The sequence below is a fragment of the Euleptes europaea genome, chromosome 7 (assembly GCF_029931775.1).
Source record: "Euleptes europaea isolate rEulEur1 chromosome 7, rEulEur1.hap1, whole genome shotgun sequence".
Classification (NCBI taxonomy): Eukaryota; Metazoa; Chordata; class Lepidosauria; order Squamata; family Sphaerodactylidae; genus Euleptes; species Euleptes europaea.
Window position 1 is genome coordinate 39,458,026 of NC_079318.1, and position 22,375 is coordinate 39,480,400.

Here is a 22,375-nt window from a genome sequence, read left to right on the forward strand (position 1 = left end):
GTTCATCTGGCATCCTCAATAATCCCTCTTTCCTGCCCTATGTTTTTAATTGTCATTTTTCTGTTTTTAGTTTTGGTTTTTATACTGCTCTGTTTTAGTTTTTAGGCACTTGGGGCTCTGATTGGGCTGAAATGTTGGATATAACCCTTGTAAATACAATAAATACAAACATATAAAGTTGGCACTGTACAGCTGTTTGGCTGCTGATTAACTAGGACAGGCCTGTGTGAGCTATTGATGTGTTACTAGAAACAATCTGTATTATATTAATTTAAAATTAATCATACTGTGATAATAAGCACACTTACTCCAGCCATTTTGCACTTCTTGTGATTAAGACCATGAAGTCTGCCTTTGTATGTGGCCTACAAGGCCAGGTCTCAAAGAGTAGCTGTTCTATACAGTCACAGTGTCATACCTTAAAAGCCCATCTGAAGATGAGCAGAAAGGGATCTAGAAAAACTTTCAGAGCTACTTATAGAAAGAGAAAATGTCCAGCACCACACAAAACCTGAACTTTAAAGGTCAATTGCATCTATTTCTATGGTGAAATCTTTTGCACTGGAAAACATAGTGAAAATCTGTTCTATTTTATAGCTGAAGTAACGATTGTAACTTTGTTAGCACTATACTTCCTTAATACTAATCAGCCAATTATAGTTCCTAGGACTGAGCTATCAGTTCTAAGCAATGAATCAGTGCATTTTCTGGCTAGTGGTCTGAGGTAATCTAGAAGCTAGATGAATGTAAGTGGTGATGGATCTCTGAGTTCCCAGCCTTCAACAGAGGGGGAACTTGATTCCTTCCCATGTGACAGAAAATCCCTTTTTATTTAATTTAAATAATTCTTGAGACATTTTATAAATGTACTGTTCAAATCTGGGCACAGAAACCTAATTTTCTTCCCCCCATTTTTCCCTTCCCCATCCCATTTTATTCTGTATTCTAAAAAATTCAATAAAAGTTTTTTTAAAAAAAGAAAGAAAATCCCTGCCCCCACTCCTAGAAAAATGAGAAGTTACTGATTTCACATTAGCCAAATGGGCATAAGAAGGTGCTGCCCTCTGTCCCTACAAAGGAATCATGTGCCCACTTCAGTACCCCTGCAGACCCCCAGAGGTCCCCAGATCCTATTTTAGGAACACTACCTTATAATAAATGTATAAAATTCTAGAAATTAGTGAAGGAGGGTAAGGCGGCATGGTATAGATCAGTTCTCATCAGATCCTGGAAGCTAAGCAGGGTCAGCACTTGGAAGAGAGACCACCAAGAAGAAGAAGAGTTGGTTTTTGTATGCCGACTTTCTCTGCCAACCATCTTACAATCACCTTCCCTTCCCCTCCCCACAACAGACACCCTGTGCAGTAGGTGGGGCTGAGAGAGTCCTAACAGAGCTGTAACTTGCTACAGCTGGCTTCATGTGTCGGAGTGGGAAACAAATCCAGTTCACCAGATGAGTGTCCACCGCTCATGTGTAGGAGTGGGGAATCAAACCTGGTTTTCTAGATCAGACTCCACCACTCCAAACCACCGCTCTTAACCACTACACCACACTGACTCTCTGCAGAGGAAGGCAATGACAAACCACCTCTGTTTAATCACTTGCCTTGAAAGCACCTTGCTGGGGGAGACGTAAGTCATCTGCAACTTGATGGCACTTTACACACACACACAATTAGTGAAACTTCAAAAAAAGGGAACTTTTGGCTGATATTTCATAGTTGGACATTTCAGGGATGAATGTGTAATGGTGACTTTTTAACATAAGAGAATGGCATGGTACTGTTATTTTTCAACTCCTCTACTTACAAATGGTGAGTCACAAATCTCATGCAATGTATTGTAGAAGCATCTTAATACTGCAGAGTGTCTGAATGAGAACTTCCAACTCAGATTACTTTCAGCACTCAAAATAATCCTTTTTGAGAATCTCAAATGGTTAAAGGATGAAATGAGTCATATGGGGACTTGTACAGCACTGAATAATTCCAGGTGACTATTTGGAACACATGCTCAAACAGCATAAAAGCACAAAGACCACTGCTATTTTAAAGAGAACAATATGGTCTTTTTCAGATTAGTATTTAACATGCAGGCTTTCCTGTTATTTTAATAAAGTAAGGACAAGTTTTCATCTCCAATCCATCCCTAGTACTTATCTGGATTAAATACTGTTTAAAGTAGCTGTACATTAAGAAAGCTCTATAGTAAACGAAGAATTTCATCGGACTTTAAAAGAAAAATCTTCAAATGTTTTTACCAGAAAGGGCATTTTAGTTTTGTGTGTATGTGTTTGTATGTGAAGTAGAATTTACATATTTATAAATACTGTTGGAATTTTTCCACAGATATCAAACTTTACCATTATTTCCTTCTATGATACTTTCAATACAATTTCAGTTTGCTTTACCTGTGAATTATAAATAATTTTATTCCATTTACCGTATATACTCGCGTATAAGCCGAGTTTTTCAGCCCAAAAAAAGGGCTGAAAAAGCCGGCCTCTGCTTATACGCGGGTCAATACGGTAGGGAAGGGGGGAGGGAGGAGGAGGGAGGGAGCAACTTACTGCCGCCGCCATCGCCGCCGCCACCGCTGCCGGGCCCTGCAGCTTCCCCTGGCCAGGAGCGCCCTGTGAGGGCCTCCTGCGGCCGCTGCAAAGCCGCGTGGCTGCCGCCGCCGATCGCGCCTGGCTCCCCCCCCCCCCCCCGCCCTGGAAGGGCTGGGGGAAGCCGGCTGCGGAGCGCGCCTGGCTCCCTCCGCCCTGGAAGGGGTGGGGGAAGCCGGCTGCCGAGCGCGCCTGGCTCCCTCTGCCCTGGAAGGGGTGGGGGAAGCCGGCTGCCGAGCACGCCTGGCTCCCCCCCCCCCGCCCTGGAAGGGGTGGGAAAAGCCGGCTGCCGAGCGCGCCTGGCTCCCCCCCCCGCCCGCCCACCCACCCGCCCTGGAAGCCTCCTGTGGGGGGCCCGCCGCCACCACCACCGCCTTCCTGGGAGCCCTGTCAGGTAAGCCTGCGGGGGGGGAGGGGTTATAAGCCGACCCTCGGCTTATACGCGGGTGCCTAATTTTTCCCCATTTTTGGGGAGAAATTAGGCACCTCGGCTTATACGCGGGTTGGCTTATACATGGGTATATACGGTAACAATTAAATTTGATTTTATCCCAAATTTGCCATCTATTATGATAGAAAACATCAGTATTGGAATAAATATCCCAGTGTCTGATTGGATTATACTAGAAAATATGTTAGTTCCTATAGACTGGATAACTGCCCTTGATACATCATATCACCGACTACAGATGCAGCACCAAGTAATTGGAAATGTATAGCAAGAGCATATAAATTTGATCCATATTGGGAACACTCCTAAACAAGTCTACTTGGTCCTATTTTATTCAGTGGGGATAAGGAAAGCTTTCTTAGGATTGCAGCCATTGTTACCTATAGTTGTCATAATGGTATAAACTAGTATTCTATTTTTACCAAGGAGCAAAGGCAACAAACACTGTTCTCCCTGCCTCCACTGTATCCTTATCTATTTAAATATTTGTACTCAGCAATTTCCCCCACAATGGGGACCCAAAGGAGCTTACAACATTGTTCTCCTTTTGTTCATTTTATCCTTATAACAACTACTCTGCAAGGTAGGTTGGGCTAAAACAGAATAACTAGCTCAAGGTCACCCAGCAAGCTTCCGTAGCAGAGTGAGGATTTGAAGCTGGGTCATCCAGGATCTAGTCCAGCACTGTAACCACTACACCACGCTGGCTCTTCCCACCAATCTATAAGGTAGATTAGGCTAAAACAGAATAATTAGCCCAAGATAATCTTTTTTTAAAAATGGATAAAAGGGGATTCAATCCTGGGTCTTGCTAGTTCTAGTCCTAATCCACAATAAATGGAAATACTTTTCTATGATGATCATGGGCCCAAAAAGGATATAGATTTAAAAAACTTATGACACATGGATGCCATATTTGGTGCTTATCATTAAATTAATATCTATATACTAATAGCAAAGTTGGCCAAATATGAGAAAATTTAAATCCGGTAACTGGAGCTGTGAACATGCGAGGCAGATTTTTCTACAAATCTGAAAAACACTCCAGGCTTGCTGCAAAATGTAACATCTAAAAAAATACATATATTTTTGGGGGGTTTAAAACCCAGAAATGATAAAAAGGACCGCCTCTGTTTTAGTGAGACTTCACTAAAACGATATTTCAATTTGGCCTTTCATTTCTTTTTAAGTACTGTAAGCTGCTTTGGAAGCCAATTGCTTGGTTGAAAAGTAGGGTAAATATAGTAAACAAAATTCTTTAAAGTAATGTGTTTGAATGGGGCATACACTATTTGTTTCAAGATTTCAATAAATCTCAGTATAAGATAAGATTTCTTTTCTAACAGCCTTTACTCAACAGTATATTTAAGGTAAAGCTGGGGTTGCCAGGTCCCTCTTCTCAACCGGCGGGAGATTTTGGGGCGGAGCCTGAAGAGGGCGGGGTTTGGGGAGGGGAGGGACTTCAATGCCATAGAGTTCAATTGCCAAAGCGGCCATTTTTCTCCAGGTGATTTGATCTCTATCGGTTGGAGATCAGTTGAATTAGGGTTGCCAACTGCTACTACCTGGCAGTTGGCAACCCTAGGTAAAGCCCATCTTCTGATGGAAAAACTGGATTTCTTCTTAAGCACAAGCACCTTGACAATGCTGTGGCTTAAACCATAAGTTACCAAAAATGCAAAGCAAAATAATGTTTCTTTCCTACACTCTGAATAAACAAAAGAAGAAAAACTTAAACCACTTTGCAAACGCAAGCCGCCGGCTGATTTTTGGATACCGTATTTTCCGGCGTACAAGACGACTGGGCGTATAAGACGACCCCCCCATTTTTACAGTTAAAATTTAGAGTTTGGGATTGTCCCGAGTCCGCGGCCTAGGGTCGGCCCTCAGGACTGCGCCCCAACCCCGCGGCCGCCCCCAGACCTCCTGGAGTGGCCCAACCCGAGTCCGCGGCCTGGGGCCAGCCACCGGTCCTCCTGGGGCGGCTCAACCCCCGGGGACATGGACAGAGCGGAGGCGGCTCCCCAGGGAGATTCTCCAGTCCGGCTCGGAATTCAGCATCCGGCGTATAAGATGACACCCGGCGTATAAGACGACCCCTGACTTTTGAGAAGATTTTCCTGGGTTAAAAAGTAGTCTTATACGCCAGAAAATACAGTATATTTATGCTATATAAGCCATGTATTGAGCATAATTTTTGGTCACTGACAATAGTTTCTCAGCTACATTTTCTACAGAGGATGCTGAATCTATGTTTCTCAGTGTAAAGATCAGACACTGAGACAGCTGGTGGCTGTTACTAAGCTTATTGTATGTATGAACCAGAAACAATAGAGCAGAAGCCCCCCTCCAAGCCATGCAATATCTTTTATTAAGATAAACCAAAATAGCCTAACACTCTGTACAAGCGCTGATATAGAAATCCTACTTCCGACCCATGTCCTCTTTCAGACTTAAATATGGCACATCAAAAGACACAATGTGACAATTCCATATTTGTGGATCTTACTAAAAGGACTAACCTTTGTTCCTGAGAAGAAAACCAGATTTAGCTTCCGAAGAGACAGGTAACATGTGTTCATTTTCTACTTTTTTTGGAAGAAGAGAACTTTCTGAGGTTGGGAGCTCTCTTGAAGAAGAACTGAGCTGAAGAAGGGCATCTTGGGCTTTCTTTTTTTCCTTCTTTAACATATTTATTAAAATATCTAAAATTCATTATAAGAAAAATATGAGCTGGTTTTTGAGATCTAATCTAGTACTACAAACACTACAGCAACCCCTCCCCTCCAGGTCTGGAGAACAGAAAGAATATAGAACAGAAAGAATGACTATTCATTTTTTATCAATAATTATTTATTTACTAACTTAGACCCTAACAGGAGGCAGCATGAACACATGAAGCTGCCTCATACTGAATCTGACCCTTGGTCCATCAAAGTCAGTATTGTCTACTCAGACAGGCAGCGGCTCTCCAGGATCTCAGGCAGAGGTCTTTCACATCAACTACTTGCCTAGTCTCTTTAACTGGAGATGCCAGGGATTGAACCTGGGACCTTCTGAATGCCAAGCATATGCTCTACCACTGAGCCACAGCCCCCTCCCCTTCCTGGCCTTCCTTTACTTTATGGGTCATTGTGGATGGGGGTCAATATGTTTGCTGAGAGAGTTCACATTGCTTAGCGTACATGTGAGTTCATGGGACATTGTGAGCTCTTTGGGGAAACAGGGAATGTTAGTAAGCACCTAACGGATATATTCTATGTGCCTGTGCATTTTTAATTATGTATTTGAAATATTATATTCTACTCTTCCAATGGGTTTAGGGTGGCGCACAACAAATGTGTGGTGTATTAACAATGTTCAGCTGACCTGAAAGTCCCTATATGAATTTGGGCCTGTCATTCTCTTTCAGCCTCACTTATCTCACAGGATTGCTGTGAGATTAAAATGTAAGCAGGTAGACCCATGTACACTGCCTTTAGCTCCTTGAAGGAAGGGTGGGATGAAAATTTACTAAATACACAAATGAAATCCAGATAAAGTCTAAACATCACAAAAAAATAAAAATACTAACACTAAAAAATCCAGTCCATGATAAAAAAAACAATTATACAATCACCACATCAGTTTGAATGCCACACTGACACTGCAATTTACTAGTCACTGGACTAATAGTTAAAATTTCAATTCAGTGGTTCAACCAGGATTAGCTAGGTTTTACAAGTTTTCTTACCAGGCAAAGGATCTGAAACATAGCATAAAGAAGGCTATTTCACAGTAATAGAGTGGCCACTGGAAAGGCTGGATTTTGACATGTGCCAGCCAGATTGCCCTTGATGAGTGAATGTTTGAAAGACTGGTAGGCTGCTGTAAGTATTCAAACAGGTTTATACGTTCCTCAGATGAAGATTAGAAATCTTTACTTTAGCAGTCTACCTAAAAATCTAAAATATAATTATAGACTTAATTCTGTACTTAACCCCAGTGAACAGACCAAAAACGAATAAACAACAACAACAACAAAACAAGCAATCGGACAAGAAGCCCCAGGTTTGCAGACAAATCTGAAATCTAAAAAACACCAACATATATGAGGCTTCAACCCATACCACAATCAGAAGCAATGTCGGCAATTTTAAGAAAAGAATGGTGACTGAGATCTCATAAAACTACGTCATGAGATCTTAGTGACCATTTGGAAATTTGTTAGGGAATTCCAAATAACACTGCTGAATCTTTCATGCCTCACTCAGTGTCAGTCAATAGACAGGGGAGAGAGCCTTGAAAAGTTAAAAGAATTGTGGGTGGGAGGGAATGAAGCAAATAAGCAGGGTAAGGAGAGAAAAAGAGGGTTGGGAAGTCAAGCTAGAGGGTGGATGGAAGAGAAAGCTGAAGTCAAGGCAGAAAAAGGCAGCAGTAAGGTAGATGGGAGAAAGCAAAGAAAGTAGGGGACAGGAGAAGGCTGCAGGTGCTACAAAGGGATAGAAAGAGAAAAATAGAGACTGGGTGAGGAGGGGAATGAGGAAAATGAGTTCCTCTCCCATGAATCCTTGTAGATCCCCTGCTTCTACTGTATTTTCAAACCATGAGTGAAAAATGATTTTTAAAACAAACAAAGAAGAGCAGAGAACTTGAGGACTCTAAACTGTGTGAGATACTATTTTCTACTCTTGCATACTATGCACAGCTTGTCAAACACACACACACACACAAAGTAAGAAAAAAAAGTGTGGTCTCAGACCAGGGGTCCCTGTAAGTGCGCTGGGAACATCTTCTTAGCTCCTCCTTGGCCCTTCGTATTATCCAACTTCTCCCAGCACCCGCCCAACTTATCTCTGTAGCCACCTTAGGCCTTGGTGCCTTCCCACTGTCCCAACCAGACCACCTTCCCCAGTAGCTGCACAGTCCCTTAAGAGACCTTTCACCCCCTCCTGAGTCCTTGATCCAGAGCCTCCTGGTCCCCCTACGGAGTCCTTCTCAACCACAGTCAGGCATGTTCCAGCTTGTTGCTCCGATTCTGCACCCATGTCTGTCCTTTCTCTTGGTCTTGCCCCCACTAACTTGCCAGCTGCGGAACCAACGTCTCCCTGGAGGTTCCTAGGTCCTACGAACTCGTCCTGGTCCTCCTGGCCACTGTTGCACTGGACTGTTGCTCCCCTGCTGTCCCAATGGATACACTGCTCTGGTTCTGGTCTGCCCACTCAGGGATACCTGGTGCCTTTGCTGTACTCTCCTCCCCCGGCGTGCATGCTTCCCCAGTTGTAGGAGCTAACTCCTCTTCAGCCACTGGCATCTCCAATTCTGCCACTCTCAGCGTCTCCATGGCAGCTGTCACTTCAGGAACACTCTCAGCCCAGATGCGCAGCTTCTCACTCACCGCTCTTCCCCCCTCCCCTTGCGGGTTTCAGCTGCCCTTTTAAAAAGTCTTAACCACCTGGCCGGATCCCACTGGTGGCCGCTCACTACTGGCTCGGATGTTCTCATTTCCATCCAAGCTGTGGGAAAGCCCCAGCCGCCGACCTGGCCCACTGGGATCCCCCAGCCAGTCACTATGTGAATGTTACAAAAGTTGAATCATTCTATCACATTTTTGATAGCCCAAAATGATTAGGTTTTTCTCCCCTGTGCAGAAATAGGTTGAAGTGATTTCATCAGTTTCTATCACATCAAAATAAGGTTTTCTGTGAGTCGATGGAGTGGGCTGCACAACATATTTTATGTACATTGTACAGAGCTTCAGGTTTAAAATAAATTTACATTTAATCTAAATGCGCAGTCCAGTAGTTCCCAAAGCAAAATTTCACTTGGCTAAAAATAACAATTACAGGAAATTCAACTTTTTGAAAGGTAATAAATATTTCTTTATATAGTATCAATTTTTTCCATTACTTAAAAAAGGCACCTGCTTGACATTAGGTTTCCAGAAACTTTGGATCTGAGATAGAACTAAGCCAAGCAACAAATATTTTTACATCAGGAGATTGAACCAGCATGTTAAAGATAACAGCAAACTGTGGACCCACATTCCTCTAAGTCAAACTATGCGGGGGTGGGGGGGACAATCAACAAAACTACATTTCCAAATTAACTGAAATCTTAACAAGTTGCCTTTCAGAAAGGATACTGATTTCATTGTCTCGTTGCTGCAAAAGATCCTTCAGCTTCTTTAATTCTTCTTTCCCAGATGAGCTATTGGCATCTTTGTCTTCAGGAATGTCTGATGCAAGCAAAGCATTCTCACAAGGCTTCGCATCATTAAGCAGTCTCTATTAAAAAACAACAACAATTTTGGGCTCTTATAATTTAATGGTCACACAGTTAGTATTCTTCCATTTCTTTGTCTTTTCGAACTGAGGGATGACACAAGAATTTATTTAGCCTAACAAAACCTAACCAATATTACCATTCCAGACTACTGCAATTAGCTCATGATGGTGCTCTCTCCTGCTACTTGTTACTCATTCACCCAATGTCATCTTTCTCCCTTTCATTTGACCGTTTTTTTGACCCAGTGGTTTTCACTTCAAGTTGAAGTTCCTCATCCTCACATTTAAACTACTCTACCCTCTCTCATCTCATTCATGACTTTGCTCTTCTTTCAAAACCTTTCCTCCTTCCCGAGAGCCAGTGTGGTGTAGTGGTTAAGAGCAGTTTGGAGCGGTGGACTGTAATCTGGAGAACCGGGTTTGATTCCCCACTCCCCCACATGAGCGGCGGACAGTAATCTGGTGAACCGGGTTGGTGTCCCCACTCCTGCACATGAAGCCTGCTGAGTGACCTTGGGCTAGTCACAGCTCTCTTAAAGCTCTCTCAGCCCCACTTACCTCACAGGTTGTCTGTTGTGAGGAGGGGAAGGGAAGGTGATTGTAAACCAGTTTGATTCTTCCTTAAGTGGTAGAGAAAGTCGGCATATAAAAACCAACTCTTCTACTTCTTGCACCTTTACACTTTGTCCCAAATTCACTTATTCACTAATCCCATCTACTCTGCTCTGCCAAGCTCTCATCTTTTTCAAACTCTCTGGAAGATTCTTGCTGGACCAGCATATTGTCCTATGGAACTTCCACTAAACTTTCCTCAATTTCACCCTCTCTATGGTCGGTTATGCAAGGCTGTTTGTCTTGCGATTCTCCCACAAATGTCCCATTTCTCTGTGGGGATTATGCATGATGTTCCCCTCCCTCAGGGCTCAGCTTACTTCTGTTCCATGATTTCCCTGTGTTTTCCAATCCCTGTTTTATCCCGAAAATAAGTTTACTTCCAAGCTTATCTTGGATGTGAGTAGGTGCATAATTCAGCCGCTGGTCGATCTTCCCATGTCATGACAACCCCCCATTCTCCTACCCCTCCTCCAACTCCTCTTTTAGCCAGCCTTCAGTCATCCCGTCCGCAATGCCCCAAAAAGCCATATCGGAGACGGAGGAAGCCACAGTCTGCTCCTTCTCTGTGCCCCCTCACAACATTAAAAAAAATTCGTCTCTTCCGATGGAATACCGATATATCGTCATATCATCCAAAATACTATTAAAAATCGCAGACATCGCATAGAATTGTACGTTCGCTTCCCCCCCCCCCCCCCGCATTTGGGTGATGACTTACCCATGGAAGAGGGAGCGAGTACACAATCTTAGGCTCTGTTGGCTCTCTCTGCAATTTTTAATAGTATTGTGGATGATATGATGATATACCGGTATTCCATCGGAGCAGCAATTTAACAACAACAACAAAAAAACGTGACAAGGGGGCACAGAGGAGGCTTCAATTTCAGTGATTTTCAGCAGTGTGTCCAACCGCAGATATTCCTCCCCTTTCCTTTTGTGCGATTCACAGGGACAAACAGCAAACTTGCCCATCTGTGTTCAACTGCAGAGATCCCCCCCTTTCCTTTTGTGCAATTCGCAGGGACAAACAAAGAAGTTGCCCATCTATTCTAGACAGTTTCAGCAGCGTGTGTAAACAGGAGAATATCCCCCCTTTTACTCTTGTGGATGCAATTCTGTACTCCATTTTGGGTTGTGAAATAGCCACTCACTGGGGGAGAGGGGCAGGGTGACATTTTTGTCAGAGTAAGCACTACTGCCAAAGACAATGCAGGATTTAAAGGGGCAGGGACTCAGGCACTTCCTGATTTCTCCTTGTGCTTATGCTGTGCTCAAGAGACTGTCCAGGACTTTCTTAACTACAAGCAACACCATGCATAAGGTTTTCCAATCTCAGGATATAAAAATATGAGACAAGAGAGGTACGAACCAGGGACAAACTAACCATACATAAACGACCTATGTCTTTATGATGTTCTTCCTCCCTTTTCACCTTTGTTCTGTCACTATTGTAATCAATATGGCAGACACCATCATCTTTATTCTACAGAACAGTTACCACACTGCTGATGTTAAAAGGTATTCAACAGTGATTAGATATTATTAATATAATTAATTTATAAGGAAATATTTAACAGTAAGATAGATATTAAACAAGAACATAAGAAGAGCCCTGTGATCCATCTAGTCTAACATCTTGTCTCATACAATGGCCAACCAGTTCCTCTGGAGGTCCAACAACAGGGCATAGAGGCCAAGGCCTTCCCTTGATATTGCCTCCTGGAATTGGTATTCAGAAGTTTACTGCCTCTTAACGTGGAGGTTTTCTTTAGTCACCATGGCTAGCAGCCACTGATAGACCTATTCTCCATGAATCTGTCTGCTATCTATGCCTGCAGCCATCACTATATCCTCTGGCAGCTAGTTAATACAATTTGTGGAACACTTCCCACATATACAATTGGAGAAAACATAAGACAAACATCACATTTTCTTGATTACACTATCAAAACCAGAAATACTTCCTTTCTCTTGTCAAAAATGTACAACATAGCTGGTGTTCCACCATTTGATTGAACAAGGTTCTAACATGGACCCTGCATTTCCTACTCACCTTTCCCCAAGTAAAGTTTAATAAAACAAACTACACAATATGTTATTATCAAGTTAAGAACCCCCTCCACGCCCTAAGGCCAACAGTAGTAAATGAAGTGTACCTTTAAATGGCTGAAACAGTATTTGATCTTCTGCATATCAGCACCAACATCCAATGTGCTTTCAGGATCTGTATCTTCCAAAAAACATTTAATCTTCTCAACAACCCTAAATACACATAACAACAGAGAATAAATATGTTTATTGGGCATGGGGTACTTTATGTTATGTACTGGAAATCCGCATTTCAAATTAATGTACAACCTTGTGTATTTTTCAGTGCAACAGATCTGATATCAGTATATTTCCCTGCACTTTTAAAATGGCAGGGGAATATGCCAGAGATACAGCGACATAATATTGAAGCAACCACTAGAGGGAGCAAAAATATGTGGAAAAGAACCCCCCCCCAAAGCAATAGGGGCACACAAGCAACAAAAATGAGAGTGCGGAGGAGCCTATTGCCTCCCACTTGCCTTTGCACAAGCACGGTGCTCTCACATGAGCAAAGGGAGACATGTTTGAGCAATTTCCCAGACTCAGTGCAGCCCTCCATGCCATGGCACAATTTGTTTATGAGGGTCTCTTGATCCTCATGATTTTTGGAACGTACAGGGAGCTGTGCAGGAAGGGGAATGAGAAACTTATGCAAGATCTTGCTGTCATGTGCCCTCACTGCTTATACCTCAGAGGTCATGCTTTGTGAGACTGAAGCTCTCCAATCAGACAAATTGGTATACAACAACACTGCCATAAGAAAACCTATCTAAACTTCGCTGTCTTCTGTGAAGGCCTAATGAAGCCAGTGGGACTAATTTCAGGATATTTTGAGAACCTAGCTGTAAAAGGGGGCAAGTTAGCCCTGGACTTCCTATATCATGGCTCCATAATGACGAAGAAACAGATCAGGGACACTGCCGTCACTTGCCCATTTATGACAGGAAGTAATTTCCATCATATTTAGGGGTGTGGTTGTCCTTATTTCCCTTATTGTATGTGCCAAAGTGCTCTTTATTTGATTGAACAGTATTTTGAGAGTCTGTTTTTTAAAAAAAGCAAAAAACAAAAAACAGATTTTGCAAAACCACATTCCTTTCCTTACTGGGCTCTGTCCTAATTGCTGCAGGCCATGCTTACAGTTTTAAATCCAAAAAGTACAGCAGAATGTTACCAGAACCCTGCCAGAATCATTTCCCCAACAGAAATTCCCTCAGGATCAAAGGAATATAATTGACAAAGGCCTATTCTGTATCAGCCGTAGCAGTAATCAAGACAGCTCTTTCTATCCAAGAACTCATCAAAAGTATATCAAAAACAAGCAAAACAAAAAGCTGAACATTTACTTCAATTACTTTTGAAACATGCAATTACACTTAGAAATAATGTAGATATTAAATGAACACTTTTACAGCAGCCTCACAGAAGCCCACTATGAAAAGGGAAAAATTCATGCCCCAAATCCATAGAAATGCATTTACACATAACTACTTCCCAGTAGCCGGCTCAAGGTTGACTTAGCCTTCCATCCTTCTGAGGGCGGTAAAATGATGACCCAGCTTGCTGGGGGTAAAGGGAAGATGACTGGAAAAGGCACTGGCAAACCACCCCGTAAAACTAAGTCTGCCTAGTAAACGTCGGGATGCGACATCACCCCATGGGTCAGGAATGACCTGGTGCTTGCACAGGGGACCTTTACCTTTACTTCCTCATAACATGACCCTTAAGCTGCTGGTTTGCGAGGACGGTGGTTTGTGGGAGCGTGGTTGGAGTTAGTTGGCTCCCTAAGTCCTTTTAGCCCAGGAATGGCCTCTGACGCGGTCACAGAGTTGCACCTTTGAAAATATGGTGCAGGCCATAAGCGCCTACTGAACAGAAAAAACAAGCCCCCCCACTGCCGTGGCCATGCCCATGAGACCCCAAGCAGTCCAGAATGCTGACTACAGGTGCGACCAATCACTTCCCTCTCCTGCGATGGCCAAATTCCCTCTCCAGCTCCCAACTGTGGCCCCCACCCTACAAAAACCCAGGCCAGGAAGCTCCACAACTCACAAGGTAGGTGTGTGGCATGGGATACTGACAGCTCCCTGTCGTGAAGAATAAGAGTGAGTGGAGAAGCAATGGTGGTGGGAAAAGTGCAGAGTGCACTTAGCACTACTGGGTGAGCACATTGCGCCAACACCCAGAGTGGAGAGCAAAGTCCACACTCTGTGGCTCACCACTCCCAGTTCTGAATACTAACAAGTAACACTAACAGGTTGCCCATCTCCTGAGGCAGGACCCAAAAGGGCAGATGTGCACTGATAGGCAAGAAGGGGACTTTCCCCAGAACCTCCTTCCCCCTTTCCCTTTGCTCATGGCTGGGAGCCGCCCAGGCAACACCGCCTCCCACAACTGAGCCCAGTAGCATGGCAGCCCAGCAGAGCACAGGAGCCGTGGACCCCAGTCACCATGGCCTCTTGTGCACAAGGGGGATTGGTGCATGGGTGAGCTGTTGGGGAGGGCCCCTGAGTATCTGGCTTTGCACTGAGCTGACAGCTATTACATAGGTTGGGTTCCTGCTCAGACAGGATGCTTTTTTTGGGGGGGGGGGAGGCGTGAAGCCCCACCATGCAGAGTACAGTGGATAACCACACAATCCTGGAACTCATTTCCTTGCAGAAGCAGAGCCCTGTGGAACAGCTACCAAGGTGGATGCATCATTACTCTTTGCTGAAGACATTTATGCCAGATAGGGAGCATGTTCTGGGTGGTGCGAGCCTCTGCCGGAGGGGGGAGTGTTGTGACAGAGTACTGTCCCATGGGCTACGGAGTGGAATCCCTGGTGATCCCTGACAGACATGCTCGAGCCCACCCAGGCACTCTTGGCCTCTGCTTTGTTATCCTGCAGGTGAAAATCCAACAAGGCAAGCACTGGCTCAGACCACTTTTACTCCGGCCCCATTGTGTCCTGGCCACAGACCAAGCCTGCCTTCAGAAGTCGACAACTGTCTTCAGCCTTCTGCTCCTTCCTTGTGCTGCTCTGCCCCATTCAGCCGCGACCCCAGGAGACAAACACCCATTTCCTCTGAGGTTCCAGGTAGGCCGTGTTGGGAAAATCACAACGATAAATGCAGTTGCTGCAGATGGTGTACCAGGTTCCAGGTGGCTCCTATTTATCCCAGGGCCCTCAGAGCTAGGACCCTTCGAGAGGTAGGTGCCTGAGATTACACCTTGGAGGAATCAGACATCCATACAGATGTGCATTTCCTTCCACAACTTGGTTCCTTAACCAGACTGGCTGGACGCTTGAAAAAACTCTGCTTCTGCAGGTGTCCTTTGCCAGCAGAAACAAACCCACAAACCAATGAAGCAGAATATCTGCTGTTCACAGAATGTGGGAATTCCTAGCTCTGAAATCACTGTTGTCCCATCTCCTTTTCAGGGAAACAAAACAAAAGCAAAAAGCCCCCCAAAATAAATTGACCCCAAAAACATACACTTTGACAGCAATATGAAGATCCTACAAGAATGTGAAAAAAGATTCTCCATCTTCCAAAATGGTGGCTACAGGAAAAATGGCTGTCTCCACAACAAATACAATAATGTATTTGGCTTTATCGACCTCAAAAACTTATATTTTGACACCAAGATGAGCATCCTCACTAGATTTTAAACATTGAAATGTCTTGGAAAATGGCAGCTACAGGAAAACCAGCCAAAACTGGAATGTGTACTCAAGAAAATTTTAAAGCAATAGTGTCCTGAAACACAGACAAACAATAAAATTCTCTGTACACATATACACATATATATTTGCAGGGGTCTATTGTCGATCCAGGTCTCAAGGAGCCACGGGAAGGGTTGAAAAAGCAGGAACAAGAGAGGGGTGGGGGTTCTTATCTCCTGCTTGTTTCTCGTAACTTTGCGTTAAACTCTGGTAGTAATACTTGAGGTCTAATTAGTGTGTGGTGTTACCAAAACACAACCATCCTAAAAAACTCAAGAGGCTAATCAACTAAGTTGTGCACATTAATAGAATAAAGCCTGTAGGTTTCTAAACAGATAATGTATTGACCAAGTATGAAAATAGAAATTTTTTTCTATGGGCTGATATCCATACTAGGACCAAAAAAATGGAATGAAAAACAACAAAGGTAATAGAAAAAGAAGTCTAAAATACCACTAGATAAATATTAATTTAACTAAATAACTTTGTTTTAGAACTCTTTTGGTACCAAAGTTGGGAGGAAAATTGTGAATCAATCAGTGATGAGAATGTTACAACCAGAACAACCTGCATAATAAAGAAAACTGCAGATTTATTTATTAATAGAACCCTTAAGAAGCTGTTGTCCAATAAAAAACAAATTTAAAAAGAAAATTGGAGGAAGTTGTCATCAGCTTTTAATACTAACAAAATTGCCCTTCACAACTGTAAGGTTTTGACTGCAGTCATACTGCCAAATAACAGCTCTCTTGAAGTTCAGTTTGAAACAAAGGCAAGACTTTTAAAAGGTTTGTAATATATATTGATTTAATATGCAGGTATGACGCAGCCCCCTTCCAACCACTTCACTATCCCACTCACTCAGCCCGGCCGTATATGCTGAGGGGAAAAGGCGTTGGCATGAGTATATTTGTGAGAATTATTTTTTCTTCTCCTCCAGTCCCACACCCGTATTTACCTCAGTGAGAAATAGGAGACAAGAGGCTTTTCAACTTAAACAGAGAAAACAGGGAAGTTTATTAAAGAGAACTCAGAGATTGGTTATTAAGAAAAGGCAGAGATTTGAAGGGAAAACTCAAGCCAGATTTATATACACAAGATTGCTTTAGAGATATAGCTTAGATGTTTCCTTCACACTAGTTCCTTCAGTTCTCAAGCTTAGTTCTATCTTCTGAGAACTATTATACAGACGTTCAGACTGTCATTCAGCTTTAGTTCTATCCCTCAGAACGACTATTCAGATTCAGCTTTCAAAACTGCCATACAGCTTCAGACTCTCATCTCTGTCCCCAGCCTAGCTCTCTCTCCGACTAGCCCACCTCAGTGGCTGTAATCCTCCACACCTTCCTGCCACTGGAATAGCTCTACCTCAGAGACTAATTCCCCTTGTGACTTGAGAATGGGCCCTCTCTAACCCAGTTCTCACTCCTGTCACTCCCACAGGTCGTGTGTGTCAATAGCTCTGGCTTTCACTGAACCCTCAGGTTCACAGGGTATAGTCTCGCTTCTTCTTCGTCTTTTCACCCAGCTCTGAATCTATCACAGCCCTCTCTGGCTGGTCTCAAGCTTCCACTACTTTCTCAGCCTCCTATCCAGGCTGGTTCCACGCTTCGAATCCTATCACAGCCCTCCTGTCAGGCTGGGTCCCCAAACTTCGAATCCTTTCTCTGTCTCTCCAGCAGGCATAAATCAAAACAACATCTACTTATTAGACTTTTATACATAACAACACCAGTTATATTTTGATCATTCAGATACACAGGCAACTGGGTTTGATATCATGGTGGTCGGGAAAATTGTAGAAGTAGGTGGGGGTTGACTAAAAAAAAATTCTACAAGTCCTTATCCTACTGGGCTTCATGAGGTCAGTGATTTCCACTGAGGGCTGAGGATGTGCCAGCCGGTAAAAAGTTTATGGAGGAGTGTGATGCCCCTTCCCACTCACACAGAATGTCTACCACCCTGTTAAACCTCCCAGGTTATGGATTATTTGTAGGTCAGGACGTCACACTCTCCACCCTTCTCGACTCTTTTAAAATATACAGAGAGCCATGACCATTTCACACCACAGGTCCTCTCACTCACAGAGACATCCACAGACAGGGTAGCCCAGACCCCTTTAATAGCAAGCCCTCACTCACACGGAATTAGTGGGGTCGGGGCTCCAACACGGTTCCATTCACACGTTCCATTAATACCATTTATTCATTTCGGATCATATACAGACTGTGATACTAAATTGTGTGTGTGTTTCCTTCCCTTAGACACGCCGCCCACAGGGTTAAACAAAACAAGACATTAACTTTTATTTATGGGAACAATAATTTTACTGCAGTCACAGACTGCAAGTAATGTAGAAGTTACAAAGTTTCGCTTCCATTGAACTTTTGAACTGCAGTCCTATTCCAGCAACTGGGAACCTTTGGTAACGAATTGACTATTTTCAGCCAGCTCTAAAGCAGCTCTTCTGCACAGTTTCCTTCAGTCGGCCATCCTCCTTTCCCCTCTCCCCAGCTGCCAACTCCCAACTGCTGTTCTTGACTGGTGTTTTCCAAGTCTCCCCCCTCCCACCCGCATCACAAGGAGTTACCACTAGAATTCCACTAGTGACAACGGGACTAGAGTCAGGGGAGGGGACTGGAAGATGTGTCCGAAAGACACAAATGTACTGATGTATATCCCCGAGGAGGAGGCGTGGGAATCATTAATTTAGACAAATACTCTAAGTCAGAGTTATAATAAATTACATCACCGAGCATGGTAAGCAGGCACTGACTTTTAAAAGTTATACACATGCTAATTATTATGTATAGATAGTTTTTAAACAGACTGATGCACGCTCTTTTCAGCCACACAAGATAATAGTATAATGCCCCAAGTACTGAAATATGTTTTTTTCAAAAATGTAATTAATACAAGATGCAGATTCCCCTGTTGCTCATAATGGGTTTAATAACTTTCAAACAAATGCCTGGATATAAACCATTTTGCACTGACGTGGAAAAAACTTGATAAAATTAAATTGTATCATAGCATTTTATTGTAATAATCCTAGGAGAACAATGTAAACTGCTTTGGGTCCTGCTGAGGAGAAAGGAGGGGTGTGAATGAAATAAATAATAAATCCTCAGGAGTCTGAAGGTATACAAAAGTCATCCAGTTCTATCTGAGCCATGAAGCTGGATTCCCTGTTTTCAGTCCATGACTAACAGATGTTCAACCTTTTCCTGAAAATATCCAAGAAAAAAGGATAGCTTTAAAAAGACATGATTGCCATCTGAATGTATATTCCATGGAAATATACACGAAGTAAGCCCAGAAGAAAGATATTGAAACAATCAATATGGAAAAGACCAATCATCTGCTCTTCAGAGGTGCATTGATTAGTTATTCACTAACATCGGACACTATACTATACTGTAACCATTGATGGAATTACTTGTATTTGTTGCCAGGAATGAAAATATAGCTGATCTTTATAGAGTCTCTCATTTATATCGCATATGTGTCCTACTTCCCCTACACTGGAGCATAAAGCAGCTTGCATTTACATAATTAAAATAACCAAATAAATAAAACAAGGAAATTATGATATGACAACCATTTCTTCCCATTCTAGTACCCGAAATAATTCTTCAAAAATTATCTAAAGACTAGCCAGACCAAATACTTCTTAACTGGCTCTCAGTGCTTCTTGGTGTTTAACTAAATAGGCTGCAGCAATCTGGAAAACAAATTTTATGTTTCTTTTTAGTGTACTTTTTGCAATTGTAATTAGAACTGTTTAGAGAGACTTTATTTACATGTGGTGGACCAGAATCATATATTGAAATATCTTCAGAAATATGACATTTCCCCAAAAACAAAGATGAATAAAGCATCAAAGCTCTCACAAAGCCCAGACTCCAGAATACTGAAGGCCGCATATGGGGCAAATTTATACAAGGTAGTCAATTCAATCAGCCTTACTGATGCTGTACCTTCCTGATTATTTTTTCAGTTCCATCTTACCTACTTGCTGGGATTCAGAGGGCTATTTCTCCCCTATTTGACAATAAAAAAGTAGTAAGGTAAAGATATTAATAAACTAAAGTGCTAACCCAGCACTTCCAGTCTGTGCCTTAAAGAGTTCCAACTGGCAGGGGTTCCAGAAGCGTGGGTGCTACGGAACACAGCAGTTTTGATTCGAAATCCTGACTTTCTGGGCAAACTTGAGTTCCTAGTGAGCTCATCTGGCGGAAGAACTTATACCAACATTGTCCAAACAAAAAGGCCTCTCCCTTTTACTTCTGGCATGTTCCTCATGAAATATAAAAGGAGAAGGATTCCATTTCAATCCTGCATTAAAAACCCTATAATACAGAAGCCTCTAAGTATACAGTACTATCCTGCTTAGAGAGGGTTCATCTTGCCATTTCATCTACGTTTTCTCAAATACGCAAGGATGCCAGCGTCTTTAACTAAACAAAGAATGTTAGTTTAAAGCAAACATTTAAAGATCAACTTCATATTAAGAAAGGCTGATCATCTCATCCAAAGACGGTGATTCAAACTCTGGAAACAGTTTTACGAAACACTTTTGCAGTCGCTGTCTTTTCAAGTGAAATCCTTTTGCTTTAAATAAATGAGAGCAAAATATTGTACTATTCTGCCCCTTAAAATAAAATACAACAAAAGTAGAAAATACACAAAATATACCTAAAGAATGCAATCCTAAACACGCTTACTGGAGAGTAAATCCCATTGAACTCAGTATGACTTTCTTCCAAGTAAACATGGTTAGGAATGGGCTGCACACTGTATAACTAAACAAAGTTGAAATCAAAGCTATTTTCCAAAGCGGTTGTGAGCAATTGTGTTTACAGGATTTCTTATTTATATGGTGTATGTAAATTCATTTTCTAAAAGGAATCAAAACATTTGGTTTTCATTTTGCTGAAAATGCTATGAAAAGAAATATAAACAATAAAGGCTTGTTGAGTCAATGTCTGGATAATCTATTCCATTCCATAAATTAGACACAGTGGGGAGGAATTGCCCATCATTATTTTGACCCATTGCTTTGTGTATACATTTCTTTGAAAAATTTACATCTTCTCACAATATGCAAATATAATTACACAATATATCCACAGTCTAATACTGTTCTGGCATTCTTCACATTTGTGCGTGGCTCACATCTGTGCGTGGCTCACATGTTATAATGTGAAAATACATTTTTACTGTATGCTACGGGACAACAATCTACCTACGCATACGATTGTGTCTTTCAAGCTATGTTATACATGAACTGTATTGTGCCAATTTACCAGAAGTTCTCTTTGATATAAATGTTTACAGTTTTGACCCAGGAGAACTTGAATTTTCCTTCAAACTGATCTAGCTGATTATGTGTATAAGTCTTTTTAAAGGAAATGTCAGTTTTATCTACTGTATCTATCAATTGTACTTTCTGCCTCACCATTCATCCAAGAAGCTAAGGAAACTGGCAAGGAAATTATCCTTCAAAATTTTCATAACAGCCCTTTAAAGTAGATGAGGCTATGTAGTAGTTACTAACCAATGCCAGTTATCTTCTTAGCTGAACAGAAAATTGAACACAGGTTTCATCAGTTCAGTAAATTACACCACACTAATCGTAATGTAGTAACTCATTCTATGATATCTGCAAACATAACAACAACAACAATAATAATAATTGCTTGTTTGTTGTTCTGGATGTAATTACTACAATGGCATCTCACAGTAGGTTTTTAGATACACACCGGACATATCTGTTCACTAGTTTAAAAACCCATACTTACAGAAAATGATGTGGCTAATTATCACCCATTCTCTCATCTGCCCTTTCTGGGCAAAGTGATTGAGAGATCAGTAGAGGACCAACTCCTGGTCTTCTGAGATAACTCATGTACTCTGGACCCTTTTCACTTTGGCTTCAAAATGGACTATGGGACAGAGCACCTCTGGTAGCTTCATCTAATGACCTCTGGCTGAATGTAGACAAAGGCCATGCCTGCTTGTGCTCCTATTGTATTAATCTGCAGCCTTTCATACAGTGTACCATACCATCTTGTTGAAGTGTTTAGAGGCAGAAATAGGTATCAGGAGAGTTGCTTTGGACTAGTTCAAATCATCTCTCACAGTTGCTGTTGGAGGCCAGTGGTCATCAGTGTGGGACCTATCCTGTGGGGTTCCACAAGGTGCAGTCTTATCCCTCATGCTATTTAACCTCTATGTAAAGCCCTTAAAGAGAAATTATTCATAGTTTTGGGGTTGACTGTCCAATATGCTCACAACACCCAGCTCTATCCTTATCAAAATCTCCTCATGATGCTGTGAAGGTCTGAATTGCTGCCTGTTAGCTGTGGTTAAATGGTTAAGAGTGAACAAATTGAAATTAAATTCTGACAAGACAGAGGAAATGCAAGTAGGGAAGGCAAAAATCTTGAAGGACACTATGCTTCCCATCTACAATGGAGCTCAGCTGAACCTTGCTGACTCAGTTAAAAGCATGGGGGTTGTGCTGGTCCACCACTACTGCTGGAGAAACAAGTTAATGCAGCTGCAAAAAACACTTCCAACTCAGTTTAACCAAGAAGATGTCTCCCTACCTTGACTTGGCCAAGCTGGCC

The 22,375-nt window shown here is 42.4% G+C and overlaps 1 protein-coding gene across 1 annotated transcript in view; it reads right to left on the minus strand.

The window, feature by feature from the left end:
* KIF6 (kinesin family member 6) overlaps positions 1-22,375 on the minus strand; it is a 177,621-nt gene that overhangs the window by 95,597 nt on the left and 59,649 nt on the right. The window contains exons 11-13 of the mRNA XM_056852795.1: positions 12,097-12,202; positions 9,184-9,325; positions 5,582-5,764 (exon numbers count right to left, since the gene is read on the minus strand). Of these exons, the coding sequence (XP_056708773.1) occupies positions 5,582-5,764; positions 9,184-9,325; positions 12,097-12,202 (431 nt within the window). The remainder of the gene's footprint in view (positions 1-5,581; positions 5,765-9,183; positions 9,326-12,096; positions 12,203-22,375) is intronic.